General features: G+C 36.6%; 2 protein-coding genes across 2 annotated transcripts; both read left to right on the top strand.

Moving 5' to 3' along the window:
* The first annotated feature begins 1,214 nt into the window (after positions 1-1,214).
* LOC122671431 (histone deacetylase HDT1-like) lies at positions 1,215-17,728 on the top strand. The gene is made up of 11 exons (XM_043868632.1): positions 1,215-1,299; positions 3,799-3,869; positions 3,978-4,192; positions 4,321-4,337; positions 4,409-4,462; positions 4,561-4,755; positions 5,801-5,886; positions 6,002-6,092; positions 6,371-6,509; positions 17,497-17,566; positions 17,611-17,728. Exons 1-10 carry the CDS (start codon positions 1,287-1,289, stop codon positions 17,558-17,560), a joined length of 945 nt encoding a protein of 314 aa, XP_043724567.1. The 5' UTR covers positions 1,215-1,286; the 3' UTR covers positions 17,561-17,566; positions 17,611-17,728.
* On the top strand, positions 12,547-15,977 carry LOC122671432 (histone deacetylase HDT1-like). Its single transcript, XM_043868633.1, has 5 exons — positions 12,547-12,625; positions 15,051-15,121; positions 15,228-15,449; positions 15,654-15,713; positions 15,820-15,977. Exons 1-5 carry the CDS (start codon positions 12,613-12,615, stop codon positions 15,904-15,906), a joined length of 453 nt encoding a protein of 150 aa, XP_043724568.1. The 5' UTR covers positions 12,547-12,612; the 3' UTR covers positions 15,907-15,977.
* Positions 17,729-18,209: the final 481 nt, after the last annotated feature.

Genomic DNA, 18,209 nt, shown 5'->3' with positions numbered 1-18,209 from the left:
CACAACCGTGGCCATGGGATCTCAGAGACCTTCTGTTTATAGTAGATCAGGCACCTAATGTTAGCTTCTATTGTAAAAATACTAAATGTATCCAACTAGCCCTCTACCTTGCCAAAACAGTGCAATGTAAGCTCTATAACAAAGATGTACATACCTCTGATGGTTAATTTATAGTTTTCTGGCTTCTCATAAAATAAAAAAAAATGATGCAATAATTGTTGTTTATTAAATTAATTATTATGTTATTAATTAATCCAATTGATGCATAGACGTATTCGAGTAAGAGGTACCGATTTTTATTCAGTTTTTTCGATTTCTTATTTGGTTTAGAACCGCGGTTTTGCGGTGCAAATAAAAAACAAACCGGGAAAAAACCCTATAAAATCAAAACAAGATCATTTTTCTACGGTGTGATTCGATTCAATTTTGAACAATCATTTCCAGTTCTGATATTTGGTTTCGATTCCATTTTGACACCCTTACTTATGAGGTTGGTGGTGTTCCTACTTGTTAATTAATACAAAATAAGAAGTTATTTTGACCACCTCTGTGATTTAAGAAAAAAAAATGAAGCATATCTTGTGATTGAAATTAGTGTCATATTATAATATTATTAAATATATGTAGCATGCTGTAGTTTTTTTTTTTTTTTTTTTTAATTTTGGGCTGCTTGGAACTGTTTAGAAATCAGAACCGACCAACCCATTAGTTAATGATCTAGCATCTCAAGTTTGAAACCAATTTAACTTATTGGTCTGTCTGATTCTGATCCCTTAGGACTGAAACTGTTAAAGAACCAGTCTGCTAGCCTAGAACTGGACCAATTTTTTTTGGGGTCAAGGAACCGGACCAATTGACAACCCTAACAACCTCCACCCCCAACAAAAAAAAAAAAACTAAAAAAAAACTGAGGGTATGCTAAACGGCAGTACGGCAAATAAATCAATGGATGCTATCCAAAAAAACAAAAAAAAACCCAGAGAGGCAAATAGATCAATGGCATTCATCCATAAATCTTCTCCAATGCCCAAATATAACGGTCTTCATTATGTACTTGCGTGAGTGGCACAACACAGAATCAAAGCTCCCAACGCCGAGCTCGTCACAAGACTCACAACCCTGGCGGCAATTCCTTTAAATAGGATCCCAAACCCTCGAATCCATCTCTTTCAAAAACCCCATTTGGTTCGTCGGCCAGAGAGCTTCTCTAAAACCCCGACTCTCTATTCGCTCTCCTTCCTTTCCCTTTTCCATTTGCTTTAGGGTTTCTCTCAATCCTCAGAGAGATGGAGTTTTGGGGTAAGCTTTTTGGATATGTTGTTCTTTGATCTTCTGAGATACTTTGGTTTCAATCGGTTTATAAACGTTTCCATTTTCGTTAGGGTTTCAGTTCTTGTTCGTTCCATCCTCTTTACTTGTTTGGTCTTTTTTGTTGGAATCGTTAATTTCTCTCTCCGGGGTTCGTGCATAATGCCCCTGGTTCTATTTTAGCTCTTAATTAGGGTTTACATTTGGCATTTCACATATGCTGTTCTTGCTCGATGGTTATTTTTTTAGTTAGTAGTTCGAACAAGTTCTGTTATAATATAGGTGTGCGTTTGGTTTTGTGGTTTCTTCCCCCCATCCCCCTCAAGGATTTGATCTATTTGTGTATTTTCTCTGCTTGTTTGTATGTTCTCTGTTTTTGCGGTTAAGACGGCTTATGCTTTCTGGCGTCTCTGTTGCTTGTTATTACTGTTTTTCCATTTCATCTCAAGTTTGTAGTTTCTATAGGTCATGCTGTTGTAACGATGCATTTGGGTGATTAAATCGTACTGGATCTGTGATCCTTTGCGGCTCTGCTTATTTACTGGCAGCATTCATCAGTATCGTTTTGTGTATCCCTGAAAAATGCAGTTGAGATTTTATGCCTGTGTTTTGTTTAGTTAGATTTATGTTTATCTTGCTTAGAGGCTTTGTGGACATGTAGATTCTTACCTTGCATTTTTATTAGGGATAATCTTCTGTTTTTTTTTCCTGGGCCATTAATATTTTTAATGTACGTCATCACTTGAGTAGTTGATATGGTAAAATCTTCAATCATTAATTTCTTTATTTTTTCTTTTTCAATATCTTTTCTTTTGGGGCGGGGGAATAAGGGGGTGGGCTTTCAGGTTTTACTTTCCAATGTATCTAATTTCTGGGGACATTAGTAATCTACATAGGATTGAATCCAGACAAATTATATGCCCGTTTTGAGCTTTCGGCCCAGTTCAGTTCATTATCATTGAGTTTGTGACAATAGTGTGGGTTCCTGTGTGTTTGAGTGAGTTGCCTATGCTTTATTAAATTAAATGAGAAGAAGATAAAACAGTCTTATTGCTAGTCTGTGCAAAAAAATTATAAGAGCTCAACTTTACCCTCATGGTATCTCATTACATCCTCAAATCCTTTACCGTTTATGATTACCATTACATATTCAGTCTAGCAGGTTATCCTATTGTCAGCAGAGCAATGCTCCTGTTTGATGAGTTCTGCCCTCCCTCTGAAACATAAGGCAGTTCCAAATGCTGCCTGAATCTATGATTTGGGAGACAATAACTAAGGGCAATAGATTGATTGTGTTTTACTTCTTTGTTTGGGCTAAACTTACATTTAAAAATCACTTACCTTCTGATATTTGTTGTCATTCTAGTTCGTAACTTCTGATATTTGTTGTCATTCAAGTTCTGTAGAGAGAGTCTGCTGACAAAGTTGATTGATCATTCCAGATTTTGAATAAATTCTATATTGTATCTTGTTTTGTGTGCAAACTTTATATAATGAATGAAATGCTGATTCTTAAATAGGACATTATAAAGTCTAAAACAAATTGCTATACTCAATAGTAACTTCAGTTCATTTGATAATCTATGAAATAGAGAGTGACTCGTGAACAAGTTTTTCATGTTGAATGATGAATTGTGCTATTCACCTGTTGACATTTGTATTGATGATATAATTCAATTTTTTCCATGGATATGTATTAACTTCACTAACATGCGGTTTTAATTTTAGGATTTTGTATTATTGTGTAACACTTTTGATGTGTCCACAATTGATGACATTTGGGTTTCATTATTTTCTAATATCTTTGTGCCTATATTTGTATACATGTATTTGTATAATGTTGTAATTAGTTTCTTGGGTGGATATTTGATATTGGATGTTAATTAAAAAATCCTCTGGTTTAGATTTTGTTGGGTTTTTGTTGTGATCTTTCATCTGGGATTGTTTTTTGCATGGTCACAATTTAATTTTTTTCCCCTAAAAACTGTAATAAGATCATAATCTTGATGGAGCAGAATGTTACAGTAGAATAAAAGTTTGTTCCATGTGGATGGATTCTAAGGAATAGTAGTATTGGCCACTGCCACCTTATTTTATTAATATGCAGATAAGGTTCTGTGGTATACATTGGTTGATAGGGTTTCATGCTGCATATATGGGCCGAATTGCAGAGTGAGTTTTGTCTAGGTAATCATGCAATATGATTAGTAGACCCCATTGGTGTTTTCTGCTCCCTGTGAATGATGATCTTCTCAAGGATTTGAAGTTTATATAATTGTCTTTTAAATGTCATCTATTCTCATCCCTTTTGGCATGTAGTAATGTAGGAATGACTTTTTTAAGCAGCTAGAAGGTGCCATACTGTCAATGTCTGATGGCTTGCTTTTTGAGATAGATTTTTTCTTATGCTTTTGCAATTAAGGCCATGGTAGTCCAACATTCTTTAGGTATTTGTTAAAGTTACTTATTCTGACCTCATACAATGCCCAGGTGTTGAAGTCAAGGCTGGAGAAACCCTTAAGGTTAATCCTGGTGATGACAAGATTCTGCATCTCTCCCAGGTTATTATTAATGCCAGCATTATTCCACTGATTGAGAAAAGCCTTTTTCTCTGGGCATTCTTAAATGTTATAATGCATAGAAATCTTATAAGTTCAATTCTTTTGCAGGCATCTCTTGGTGAAGTGAAAAAGGACAAGGGAAATGATTCTGTTCCTCTTTATGTGAATGTTGGTGGGCAGAGGCTTGTTATTGGAACACTCTCTCATGAGAAATGTGCTCAAATAACTTTTGATTTGGTTTTTGAGAAGGAATTTGAACTATCTCACAACTGGAAAAATGGGAGTGTCTACTTTGTTGGATACAAATCTGTCCTTCCAGATGAATATCCTTTACATGGTTACTTTTTGTCAGGCTTTTTAAATTTTTTTTGGCACAACAATAATCCATTTACATTGTTAAAATTTGTATATTTTTGTTACCTTGACTTAATTCCTTTGCTCGGTCTTTCACATCCGAGGATTTTTCTGGTAGGTTATTGCAACCACATGTTATTTTCCTTTTCTTGCCCGACTTCTGACCCCTTTCTTCCATCTTACAGATTTTGGTTCAGATTCTGAAGAAGAAGAAATTCCACTTCAAGCAACTGAGAATGGTTGGCAACTGCTTTTGTTTATGCTCTAAAATGCACAGTAGTTGTGCTGAATTTATTTTTAATTCCCTTCTTACTCACTTGTCATTCTATATTTTTAGGAAAACCTGTGCAGAAACAGGAAAAACCTGCAACAGAAAAAGTTAATGCTGGAAAGCCTGATTCTTCAGCAGCTAAGCCAAAGGTGAAGATTGCTGAGCCAGTGAAGGTTGACAAATCCAAAAAAGATGAGGATGATGATGATGATGATAGTGATGATGATGATGAAGATGATTCTGAGGAAGATGAATCAGATGATGAGGTACTTTATGCCCTATATCTGCTAACTGTTAAGTATGTACGTGCAATTAAATACAGAAGTTTGGCACTAATTTTTAATCCCCAATAAAATAAGGTTTTGCAAAGCAAGTTTTGTTTATTGAGATGATTCTGGTATTATTCTTTTTTGTTTAACTTCAATCATATTTATTTAAATTGATTGATTTAATCCTTTTATAATTATATATTATTACAGTTTATGAACTATAATTATTTTGTTGCTTACTTTTCTGTCGCGATTTTGATTTTGAATGGTTTTGCAAAAGCTTCTTTTATTTTAAACCCTATTTTCTTGTGGGAGGGGGATTTGCTTGTTTTAGCAATAGATAATGACCCATATAGATTAAGTGAAAGTAACTGGTCCCTGGAGAAGTGCAATTTTATTCATTTGGCACCAAGTCTGTGGTAAGTGGATTTTTAAACAAACTCTTTATACTTTGTATCAGTTCTCCGGAGACATTTTATGCTTTAGTCATCATATTCTTTCACTTGGATTTCCCTCAGTCATCATATTTCTGTGAATTGGTAATCTTATGGTAATTATATGTTATTACAGTTTTATAGACCATATTTATTTTGTTTCTTACTTTTTGCCATTGATTTTGATTTTGAATGATTTAGCAAAGGCTTGTTTTCTTTTAATCTCCATTTTGTTGTGGGAGGGGGATTTGGTTGTGTTAGCACAAAGATAATGACCTATAAATATAAAATGGAAGTTGCGGGAGGAGCAATTTTTTTATTCATTGGACACCAGGTTCATGTGGTTAGTAAATTTCAAAGAAATATTAACACCTTGCATCAGTTCTCCAGAGACGTGGTAATATTAAATTTTAAAGGGCATTAGTTTCCTGCATTTTGTGCAGGAAAGTAGTCATCATATGCTTCCACCTGGAGTTCCCTTAGTTGTCATATTCTTTAATGTCAATATTTAGTTGTAATTTTATGTTGTGCCTCCTACCTTCATTGAGCTCCATTGTGTTGACAACTGCTTATACATTGAGTTGTTCATGTGGGTGGCTTTTCAGGACATGCTTGAGACTGGGGATGATAGTGATGAGGATGATGAAAGTTCAGATGAAGATGATGAAGAGACACCCACACCCAAGAAGGTAGCCATTGTACTATTTGTTTTGATTTTCTTTATGATTTCTTCCTATAATCTGTACCTACTAGAGCTTTTGGTACTCAAGAATAATCAGCTATGGTAATTGTTTAATCCCTGTTGTTGAACAGGGTAAGAAGAGACCTTTGGATTCTGTTGCAAAAACTCCTGCTTCTGATAAAAAGGCAAAATTGGTTACTCCTCAGAAAACAGGTCTTCTTTTGCTCTCTTTATAGTCTATTCCATGCATCGCCCATATGTTCATTTGTTTTGGCTTAGTTTATTCTTATTCAAGCTGTTTGTCTTGAATTGAGATGAATTGATACTATTACCTAATCAATAACAATAAAAGTGTGAATTAATAAAATTGAAGCATATTCTTGCGGCAATGACAAGAAATATATTAGAAACAATTACAAGCTTGGCATCAAGGAGATGTTTTAAGCAACCATTGCCAGATTCCTTAAGTTGATTTGAAATTTTATGTACAGATGGAAAGAAAGGTGGTGGCCATACTGCAACACCTCACCCTAACAAGCAGGCTGCAAAGACTCCTGCAAGCAATGACAAGTCAAAGGGACAACAAACACCAAAATCCGGTGGCCAGTTTTCGTGCAAACCTTGTAGCAAGTATGTCTGCGATATGTGTTTCACACTGAATTATTTTTTTCAAGTGGAATATCATTTATTTTTCTTCCCCCTCTGTTTTGAAGTTTTAGTGCAACTCGGTAACTTATTTTTTCCTCTTCTGCCCAGGTCCTTCAACACCGATGGTGCTCTTCAATCTCATAACAAGGCAAAACACAGCGCTGGGAAGTGAAGACAGGCAGTTTAAAAGGTAGGTGTAGTGGTGGCAAGTAAAGTGAGGCAGTTTAAAGCTTCATTAAATTTTTGGAAGTCCTGGTTTTTTCTATGATGGAGAGAGTGAACTATTGATTAGGTTTTTCGGGGAAGCCTCCTGCAATGATGTGGTATAGAATTGTTACCAAATGGAAGAAAAAATTTTAGTAATTAGGTTTATGGTACTAGTGCAAAACCTGAAAAAAAAAATAGATGGGATATTTGTGTTTGACTTGTTTTAAGAGTTGTGTGAGCTCTGTGATCTGAGTATTGATTAGAAGTTAAAATTGATAAAAACTTCATTTCCAGCCTTGCACCTTATTAAGATTTCCCTCTTGAATTCAAGTGAGTTTTCCGAATGTTTTTTGCGCTATTGTGGCATTGATGATCGAATGCTTCAGTTGCTTTTCACCTTTGCACTATGCTCATGTGACCCTGATTATGTCTTGGTTGTAGGAAGAGTTGGTGTCCCTTATGTTTCTTATTAGTGGAGTATTTTTGCCAGTTTGGTCAACAGTAGTGTTTTATAGGGACTGAGTACTCCTTGCTTTTTTTAGCCATTGCAGTTCAAACCCCAAAGTATAAAAGTCTTTTTAGTAGGTCTGTATCTTATGACTAAGTTCTATGTTGTGGTGATCCATATAATGTGCCATTTGATGCACCATTCTGTGACTAAGTTCTATGTTGTGGTGATCCATATAATGTGCCATTTGATGCACCATTCTGTGAATAGTTTTGCGACTTTTGGGATTCAAATTTGTGCGTTGTTTGTTATATTTGGTAGGCTTTCTCTGTTAAACAGACAGTGCCTTATGAGAAAAGTTTGTTTACCTTCAACCCTAGACAGTGAGGGTGAAATGACTGCCCCGCCCCCATTGTCAGGGCCATTTTCACCCAACACTCTTCTCCATACAGTTAAATACAAATACATTCAGGACGAGGAGTGGTAACGCTGTTTGGATGACCAACTCTTAAATGTGTGATCGTATTGGTGGGTTGCACCGATAGTATGTTTGTGTAAGATTTTACGTCTTGATACGAACAATTCAACTTAAGGTATCAAAAAAATGGAATTGGGAATCGAACCCTCTTAGATGGAATCGGTTGGAATTGTCAAGAATGTTGAATCAGTAGAAGTTTGGCCAAATCTGTCGCAGCGGATTTTTATCCGAGTTGGCTGATCGACTTATCCAACTGATCCGAGGGTTGGCTTATTTTACTGATCCAACTCCTAATGCTTAAAACCCTAATTTGAATTGATTGACTTATCTAACATTTATGTTCCATCGAAAAAAAGGCCTTCTTGTTGCGGAAGATGGGAATTATTACCCTTATAATCTTTGAACAGGATTTTTGTGTTTTTTTTAATAGTATTACTGTTATCATTAATTTTTTTTCGTCATCTTCGGAGTGCAGCAGTGTATCATCCTGAAAGATGGTCCATCGCCCTCTTCTGGTTTGCCCCCAACATCCACCCCACATATGCTGCAATTCCACGACCACACTGCACCACCCTGCAAATTCCGGCACTACCTTCACCCCACTGAGGAGAATGACATATACTGCTCTTAAAATATGGTGAATAATGGTCAATGTAAGCCTGAACTAACAAGCTCTGTCTTACATTAATCTTAAAATTGTTGAGAATCTGTTTTAATAAACAAGGGTGCCTGAACAGAGATTTTCAAACTTTTTTATGTTTATAAGGATCTCCTTTGGTTCGCGGGAAGAACTAATGTCAAAACGACACTTCGACATCTAAATCCTCCACGTACATAAAAAAACAAAGCAAGAATTTGTAAGATCTATATCTGCATCAAAACGGCACTCTAATGAGTCCTCAGAAAATGGAAACTCTAGCCTTTTCGTACTATGAATTACCCATGTAATTACTCAGGCTTCCTTTTGTATCAGAAGCAACTCTAGCCCTTGCGTACTATGAAGTACCATGTAATTACTCTGGTTTCCTTTTGTATCTGAACCTCAGCAAGTTCCCCTCCGTGTTTCCTCACTTTGAAATCATTCTCTTTCTAACTTAAATCTTTCAACTTTCGGTTGTAACTGTAAGGGTAGTTATGTAATATCTTTTTATATGTTCTAATATAATCCTACTTGTATTAATGCTCAGGCTGTAAGGGATAATCTAGTAATTAGTCCATCTGACCTAAACTCTAGTTTTCCTATATGTACTAGCTGGAGGTAGCAGTCTGGGTATTCCAAATTAGATACTCAGGGTGTAATGCTTTAAGCAACTTAGTGCTTAAACCCTAAACCCTAACAATAACCGATCGTAGGTTTTTTGCCTGTCTAAGATCTGGGTCTAGCGAATGCTTTTGGGCATTCAATTTCATTATATTTGATGTTATTTTCCTGCTTCAATGAGCGGCATTAGCAAAAGCTTCTATGAAAGGAAACATAGTTTACTGGTGTTTGGTTAGAGAGGATGATCGAGACACTCAAAAGCTTTTTGTTTGAATCAATCGGGGAAACTGTTCGAGCTTTGATTGTAGTAAGCCATGCTCTCTATTTCCTATTTTCTTTCCATCTTTGAACAAAGTCTTTGTTTTCTTCCTTCTACTACATCTCCAATGTGTTCCATCCTCATCCGCGCCTAGTCATTCTACCAAATCTAAACGAAGAAGTTTCAAACTCCAACCAGATGGAATCGTCTTGGTAGCATCTCTATTAAAGGTGTTATTTGCAAGGTGGAGTGGTAGCGGGATTTGCATGGTGGAGCGGGGTGATCACAGGGATGCAACAATGGTAGGGTGGGGATGCGGTCAGAAGAGGAGGGTGTTGGACCATTCTGGGTGGTTCATTACGCGTAGAACTCCTTTGTAGTGCATCATCCGACGGCCCGCAATGCTTGGGCACACAGACCAACACACCGGTGGTGTGTTGGTCTGTGTGCCCAAGCATTGCAGCCCGTTGGATGTGCGCTACACACTGTGGCATGCTACAGAGGACCCGACCGGTGTGTTGGGCTGCGTGCCCAAGCATTGCGGCCCGTTGGATGTGCGCTACACACTGTGGCATGCTACAGAGGACCCAAGTCCGGTTCGCTGCACTCTATGGAGGAAGAAGAAAGAAGAAATTAACAGAAGTCACTCAGATTTTAGCAGTAAATGGATCATAAAAACACAAGTAAGATTGGATGATCCACGTTGGTAGGTTTAAAGTGACCAAGGGAGATGTATGTGGTTCATATAGGGAAGGGAAGGGGTGAGCATGGTGGGAAATTGAATAGATTCAAATCAACAGTCCATTTCTGAATATTAGACTACACAACCAAAGGATTAGGATTAGAATGTTGGAAAACATATATGTTGAGCCTAGAAGGTTTTAAAGTGATTATGTTTTTGAATATGAAAACCTTGTGTAGTGTGTGTTTGGGTGTTCTAACATGTTTGCTATATGCTTAGAGAATGATGAATCCTAAAGACTTGAGGTGGAACCACTAATGGAAGGCATTAAATGTTGATTGAAAAAGATTTGCTGTTGACAGACATTTGTGATGAAGCTACGGACTTCCATGAGATAAAAGATTGAAGAACTTCAAGTTTCATTAGGTTGAAGAATCTTTCAAGACATTTAAAGACATAAGATTTGATTTAATTTGTATACTCATGTAATCCTATTATTGGAGAAACTTGGTAAAAAACTCTCTCTTCAGTTCCGCTTAGTGTGTGTCTTGTTTTCTCTTTGGTAGTGTCCGTGGTTTCTCTACTCTAGTCTTTCTCTTTTTTCTCCTTGTAGTCCTAGAAGTAAACCCCAGGCTATTGCTTTCATAATGTCTCTTACACCACCAAAATTGGTTCCCACAAAGACCACTTGATTATGAACACATAAAACAACAACCCAACTTGTCAAACTGTCAGTAGTATTACAATCAGTATTCACAAACAGAATTGCATGATCCTCATATGATAGTTCGGAAATAAAATAATGAAGAAGATTACAAGTAAATGAAGGGACAACAATTCCTTGAAATAAGCCCAACTTCCTATACATCTAGAGGTGGCGGGACAACTATTCCATAATAGTGATAAAAATGTAGGGACTAAAAAGGCACCCTTGACGTATCCGTTTAGAGAGATCAAAATAACCGAAATAACTTCCATTCAATTTAATGGAACAAGAGACCGAAACAAACAAATGTCATAACAAATCATACCAAAAATTACTAAAACCAAGAAATTCAAAAATGACTCTAATGAACCCCCACTCTATCTATGGTTGAGATCTAGAATATCTCTCTTTCCTTTTTCAAATAACCAGGTCACTTGGCCGTTTTTGAACCAAATTCCTAAAATGTGAGGAATTCCCTAACAAAAATCGTGATAGCATGGTAAAGGGGCCTTCTTAAAACGTGGAGGGGATTTATCCTCTCCCCCAAGTCGTGGCAGCATGGGCATGACCCAACATATATGGTCTCATCGAGACCCAATCATCAAATGAGCACCCCCCTAGTCGGTGCTCCTCCCATATCTAGCCCATCACTTTAGAGTCTAGATAACCCACCGGGATTGCTCAAGCGCGGTTCGGATTTAGACCAGACTAGGTCTTCTTCGACCCAAATTAATTAACTTGAAAACCCAAGAATTGGTAACTGATAATGGGTTTGCTATAAGTAGCACAACATTTTGGAACACCTGTTTATCACGGCTAGACATGGAATCTTGGAGTGATAAAATGAGGTATTTACATGTAAGGATTAAGGAGGGACACTATTTGGATAGTTTTGTAATACCAATCTTTAGTATATATAAGGGAAAAGGAACGCTAACCGTTGCTGTGTCTTGACGTGTATCTATACCCAGACAATAGACGGGTGTGAAATGACCAGTGCACCCCTGGAAAGGTGAAAAGGATCAGGATTGTGCCGGTCATTTTGCATGCAACTATACCTGGGCATAGGTGCACGTCAAGGCACAACAACGGTTAACGTTCTTCTCCCTAAAAGTAATTTGGCCAAATAATAGATTGTATGGGTAATTTGGTGAATCAAAATTCATTTTTGAGTAACTTTGTAATCTTCCCTATATTAAGGTTATGCTTAATGTAAAAAATCAACGGTATTCATAGATCCGAATCTACCCCAATGAAGAGTGTGCCCGATGAACATCCAACGGTTGGGAGTGTTGGCCATGCTGATTGGGAATGCACCGAAATGTATACCAACACGCCCAACCAACCATTGGATTCCTCATTGGTGAGGATTTCGCCATAAAACATCTTTAAACACTCAGAATTTAACGAGAATGGATCATTTGCATGTACGTGTAGGTGAATGTACATCTAAGAGCCAATCACATGTTTAAATTGTTTCACAAATACCTAGCCTCCCATTGTAAAGAGAATGGATCACGTCCAACAGAAAAAAAAGAAAAAAGAAAATGGATCATGTACCAACAGGTGAACGTACATGTGAGAGTCAATCACATTTTAAATTTGTTTTCATAAAAACCCCTCATTTCGTTATAAATAATAAAAATAAGATAAATGGTTCACTCTCAAATGTACGTTCACGTGTTGGTACATGCAGTGGAACCGAACTCATTCCAAACGGCAAAAATAGGACAGGTGCGTCCAGAGGAACCGAACTCGAATTTAACAGTCATTAATACGTATTAGTAGTTACCAAAAAAAAATTAATACGTATTAGTGTGAGAGGCACAACACAGAATCATAGCTTGAACGAAGAGCTGTCGGAAGTCGCAACACTGGCGGCAATTCCTTTAAATGGCATCCCAACCCTAGAAGTCACTGTTTTTAGAATCACATTTGGTTGGTCGTCCTGAAATCTTCTCTAGAATCCCAGGTTTCCAAAACCCTTACTCGTTGCTCTCCTATCTAGTGCAATTCGTTTTCGGTCTCTCTCATCCTCAGAGAGATGGAGTTCTGGGGTAATCTTTTTCGCTATATTTCTTCTTTGATCATCTGAGATACTTTGGTGTTTATCGGTGTATGCTTTCATTTTTTAAGGTTTCAATTCTTGTTAGTTCCATTTTACTTAGTTGTTTGGTGTTATTTCTTGGAGTGGTAGGGTTTACATTTTCCATTATCTTTAGTTGTTTGATGTTATTTCTTTGAATGGTAGGGTTTACATTTTCCATTATCTTTAGTTGTTTGATGTTATTTCTTGGAATGGTAGGGTTTACATTTTCCATTATCTTGCAGAATTACCCTGGTTATATTTCACATTTGGTGGTCTTGATCGATGGTTGTTTCTATAGTTAGGAGTTGGGACAAGTTCTGTTATAATATTTGTATTTGTTTGGTTTTGTGAGTTCTTCCCCTCCTTCCCCTCCTTCCCCCTCAAGTATTTGAAGCTATTTGGTATTTTCGCTGCTTGTTTGCATGTTCTCTGTATTTGTGGTAATGACGGCTTATGCTTTATGGCCTTGCTTAGGCTTATTATTACTCTTTATCCGTTTCAACTCCTGGTTTTAGTCTCTGTCATGTATGCAGTTGTAATGACGCATTTAGGTGATTAAATTGTGTTGGATCTATGATGCATGGCAATGATGTTTTTTTTTCTCCTGGGGGGCACTAATGTTTTATTTTTTCCTGTTCATCATTACTTGAGTAGTTGATATGGTAAACTCTTCAATCTTTAACTTCTTCATCTTTTCCTTTTTCCTAATATTTTTTTTTCTATGGGAGGGATTGGTTTGGGTTGGTGGCCTTTCAGGTTTTAATTTCCAGGGCATCAAATCTCTCTAGAGATTAGAAATTCACCTAGGATTGACCCCAGCCAAATTATATCTCTATATGAGTATATTGGGCCTTGGCCAGTTCATTATTATAAGTTTGTTACAATAGTGTTAGTGACTTAATTCTTGCATGTTTGAGTTGGCTATGCTTTATTGCTTCAAGTAAACAGCTCTTCTTTCTTTTTATCTTTGTTGTTTGAAGAATCTTGAAAAGAAGAAGTCCAATTAAATGAAAAGAAGATGACACTATGCTTATTGCTTGTCTGTGAGCAAGATTGAACATAAAAAATTTATACGAGGACAATTTTACCCTCATGCTATCTCATTATATCCTCAAGCTATCCTTTACCATTACACATTGGTTTAGAAGGTTATCCTATCATCAGCAGAGAGCAATTAGCAGTGTTTACTATGAGCCCTTGTATGATAAGCTCTGCCCACCCTCTGAAACAGAAGGCAGTTCCAAGTGCCGCCTGAATCTATGGATTGGGGGACAAGAACAAAGTGAAATAGAATGATTCTGTTTTACTTCTTTGGGTTGGCTAAACTTAAATAGGACATGATAAAGTCTAAAGCCAATTCCTTTACTCAACAGTAACTTCAGTTCATTTGATAATGTCTGAAATAGACAATGAAATGTGAACACATTTTCCATGTTGAATAATGCCATTCACCTGTCGGCATGTGTATTGATGAGATAATTCAATTTGTCATGGTTATTAACTTCACTAACGTGTGGTTTTAATATTAGGATTGAGTTTTTTTTTTTTTTTTTTGGTAAAAAGATTGATTATAATTGTGTAGCCTTTTTGATGTGTCTGCAATTGGTGGCATTTGGGTTTCATTGTTTCCAATATCTGTGTACCTACTATTTTATGCATGGATTTTTATTCGTTTCGTTGGTGGATATATGATATTGGATGTTAATCTACAAAATCACTGGTTTTGATTTGTGGGATTTGTTGTGATCTTCTATTTGGGAATGTTTTATGCATGGTCACAATTTAATTTTTGCTAATATCTCAAATTTTAATATGATTCTACTCTTGATTGAGCAGTAGCATGTTACAGTAGAGCAAAAAGCTTGTTCCATGTGGTTGGATTCTAAGGAATAGTAGTATTAATTCTTCTCTTTATTTTATTAATTAGTAGATAGGTTCTCAGGTATACATTGGTTGTTAAGGTATCAAGCGGCAATAATAGGTAAAATTGCAGAGTGAGTTTTATCTAGGTATTCATGCAATATGATGAGTAGATCCCATTGTTTTATTGTGAATGATCTTCTTCAAGGATTTAAAGTTAATATTACTGTCTTTTTAAATGTATTTATTCTCATCCCTTTTGCCATGTAGTATTGACTTTTTCAGCAGCTAGTATGCCTTTAATGCTGTCTCTGGATGATGGCTTGCTTTTTGAGGGAAATTTTTTTTGATAGGAGGCCCCAAGGGGAATTGAACCCATGACCTCTTAGTTGTGTGGCATGGTCCTTTCCAACTGAGCAACCACCTTGGGGCAAATACATTTATTCTTATGCTTTTGCAAGTATCTCTATGATATTCCATCAGTCTTTAGGCATTTTATTAAGGTAAACTTATTCAGACATGATAATACCCAGGTGTTGAAGTCAAGTCTGGAGAAGCTTTTAAGGTTAATCCTGGTGATGATAAGATTCTGCATCTCTCCCAGGTTATTATTAATGCCAACATTATTCCACAGATTGTGAAAAGCTTTTTTCTTTGGGATCTTAAATCTTGTACTGCATTGAAATCTTATAAATCTAATTCTCTTGCAGGCATCTCTTGGTGAAGTGAAAAAGGACAAAGGAAATGAATCTGTTCCTCTCTATGTGAACGTTGGTGGTCAGAAGCTTGTTATCGGAACGCTCTTTCCCGAGAAATGCACTCAAATATCTTTTGATTTGGTTTTTGAGAAGGAATTTGAACTATCTCACAATTGGAAAAATGGGAGTGTCTATTTCATTGGATACACATCTGTCTTTTCAGACGAATATCCTTTACATGGTCCCTTTTCTCAAGGCCTTTTTTTTTTTTTGGCGTAACTTCAATTGCATTGTTAAATTGTCTCTTCTTTTTGATACCTTGACTTGGTCCTTTGCTGTCAACCACATCTGAGAATCTTTCTGGTAGGTTATTTCAACTATGTTTCTATGTTTTTTGTCCCTCTTATCTTGCATGACTTTTGATCCCTTTATTTCATCTTTCTGATTTTGGATCAGATTCTGAAGAAGAGGAAATTCCACTTCAAGCAACTGAGAATGGTGTGGGCAACTAATTGCTTTTGTTTATGCTCTAAAAAGCATAGTAGTACTGTTGAATTTATTCTTAATTGCCTTCTTAAACACACGCCACTCTTTATATTTTTAGGAAAACCTGTGCAGAAGCAGGCAAAACCTGCAACAGAAAATGCTAATGCAGCAAAGCCTGATTCTTCGGCAGCTAAGTCAAAGGTGAAGATTGTTGAACCAGAAAAAGGTGACAAATCCAAAGAAGATGAGGATGATGATAGTGATGATGATGATGAAGATGATTCTGACGAAGATGAATCATTTGACAAGGTACTTTATACCTATATCTGCTAGCTGTCAAGTATGTACCTCCATTTAAATACAGAGGTTTGGCACTAGTTTCACCCAAGAAAAAAGGGTTTGCACAGTTAGTTTTGTTTATTGAGTATGTGGTGGTTTGCTATCATGACATTGAATATGTGATGATATTCTTTTTTGTAATCATATTTCTCTAAATTGGTAATCCTGTGGTAATTATATGTTATTTCAGTTTTATGGACCATATTTATTTTGTAGCTTACTTTTCTCTATTGATATTTATTTTGAATGATTTGGCAAAGGCTTCTTTTCTTTTAATCCCTATTTTCTTGTGGTGGGGGGGGGGTGATTTGGTTGTGTTAGCAAAAAGATAATGACCCATATAGATTAAATGAAAGTGGCGGGAGAAGAGCAATATTTCATTTGACACCAGGTCCATGTGAAAGTGGATTTTAAAGAATGCTCTTTATACCTTGCATTAGTTATCCAGAGACGTGGTAATATTAGATTGCAAAGGGCATTAGTTTCCTACATTATGCTTTAGTCATCATACTCTTCTGCTTGGAAATCCCTTAGTCTCATATTTTTTAGATTCTAGATTTGATTGTAATTTTATGTTGCACCTCATACCTTCATTGAGCTTCATTCTGGTATCAACTGCTTATGTATTGAGTTGTCCCTGTGGGTGGTTGTTCAGGACATGCTTGATGCTGCGGATGGTAGTGAGGAGGATGATGAGAGTTCAGACAATGAAGATGAAGAAGAAGAGACACCCACACCCAAGAAGGTAGCCATTGTACTTTTTGTTTTGTTTTTCTTTATGATTTCCTTCACTAATCTTTACCTAGTGGAGCTTTTGACCCTAATAATCGGATGTGGTGATTGTTTAATCCCTGAGGTTGAACAGGGTAAGAAGAGACCTTTGGATTCTGCTGCAAAAACTCCTGCTTCTGATAAAAAGGCAAAATTGGTTACTCCTCAGAAAACAGGTCGTCTCCTTTTGCTTTCTCTCTATAGTCTATTCAATGCATTGCTTACATGTTCATTTTTTTGTTTAGCTGCTTATTCAAGATGGTGTCTTGCATTGAGATGAGTTGATGCTATTACCTATTGGACAATAAAAGAGTCATACGTGAATTAATAAAATGGAATCATATCCCTAATGCAATGATTGGAAATTTATTAGAAACAATACAAGCTTGGCAACAAGGACATGTTTTAAGCAACCAATGTTGGATTCCATTTGTTAAGTGGAGTCTAAATTTTATGTGCAGATGGAAAGAAGGGTGGTGTCCATATTGCAACACCTCACCCCAACAAGCAGGCTGCAAAGACTCCTGCAAGCAATGACAAGTTGAAGTTTTCGTGCAAATCCTGCAACAAGTGTGTCTGTGTATCACACTGGGATTTGATTTTTTCTTCTCTCCCCTTTGTTGTGTGAACTTTTTAGTTGAGAACATTTTTTTTTTAAAACTTAAATTTTGTCCATTCTGCCCAGGTCCTTCAACTCTGACAGTGGCCTACAAGATCATAACAAGGCAAAGCACAGTGCTGGCAAGTGAAGCAAGGCAGCAGTTTAAAAAGCAAGCACAGTGGTGGCAAGTGAAGTTAGGCAGTTTAAAGCTTCATTAAATTTTTGCAATCTTGGTTTTTTGATGATGGAGAGGGAGTGAACTATATTGATAAGGTTTTTGGTGGCTTCTCCTGCAAAGAGGTGGTGGTATAGTATTAATATTACTGAACGGAAGAAACAATTGTAGTAAGTAGGTGTATGATGGTACTAGAGTGCAAAATCTGAAAGAAAAGAAATGCGTTGTGTTAGGGGTGTAGTATTGCAAGTTAAAAAGTGATGGAACTGTCACTTCCGGACAACCATGTGCCTCATTAAGATTCCCATTTGAAAACAAGCGGAGCACTGAAATTTTGTGCTATTATGGTTCTCAAGCAACTTTCCAGCCGATCTGGTTTGTCTGATACTTGTACTAGAAAACCATGAAGGGCTTTAAGGGCTGTTTGTTTGCACTTCTGTTCAAGGTCAATATTTTTGACAGTTTTTTGTTCCCATTTTGTTTTGTGAATATCAACATTTGGTAAAACTGTTTCAAAGTGTTCGAAACAATGTTATGACACAAAATGACTTCTTGACACTTGGAAAAAATGTCATTACCCTCTCAATTAACTCAAATGGTTAGAAAAAATCTTTATTAGCAC

This window comes from Telopea speciosissima, chromosome 8, assembly GCF_018873765.1.
Source record: "Telopea speciosissima isolate NSW1024214 ecotype Mountain lineage chromosome 8, Tspe_v1, whole genome shotgun sequence".
Classification (NCBI taxonomy): domain Eukaryota; kingdom Viridiplantae; phylum Streptophyta; class Magnoliopsida; order Proteales; family Proteaceae; genus Telopea; species Telopea speciosissima.
The sequence above is the reverse complement of the archived record's forward strand: the minus strand, read 5'-3'. Positions and strand labels throughout refer to the sequence as shown.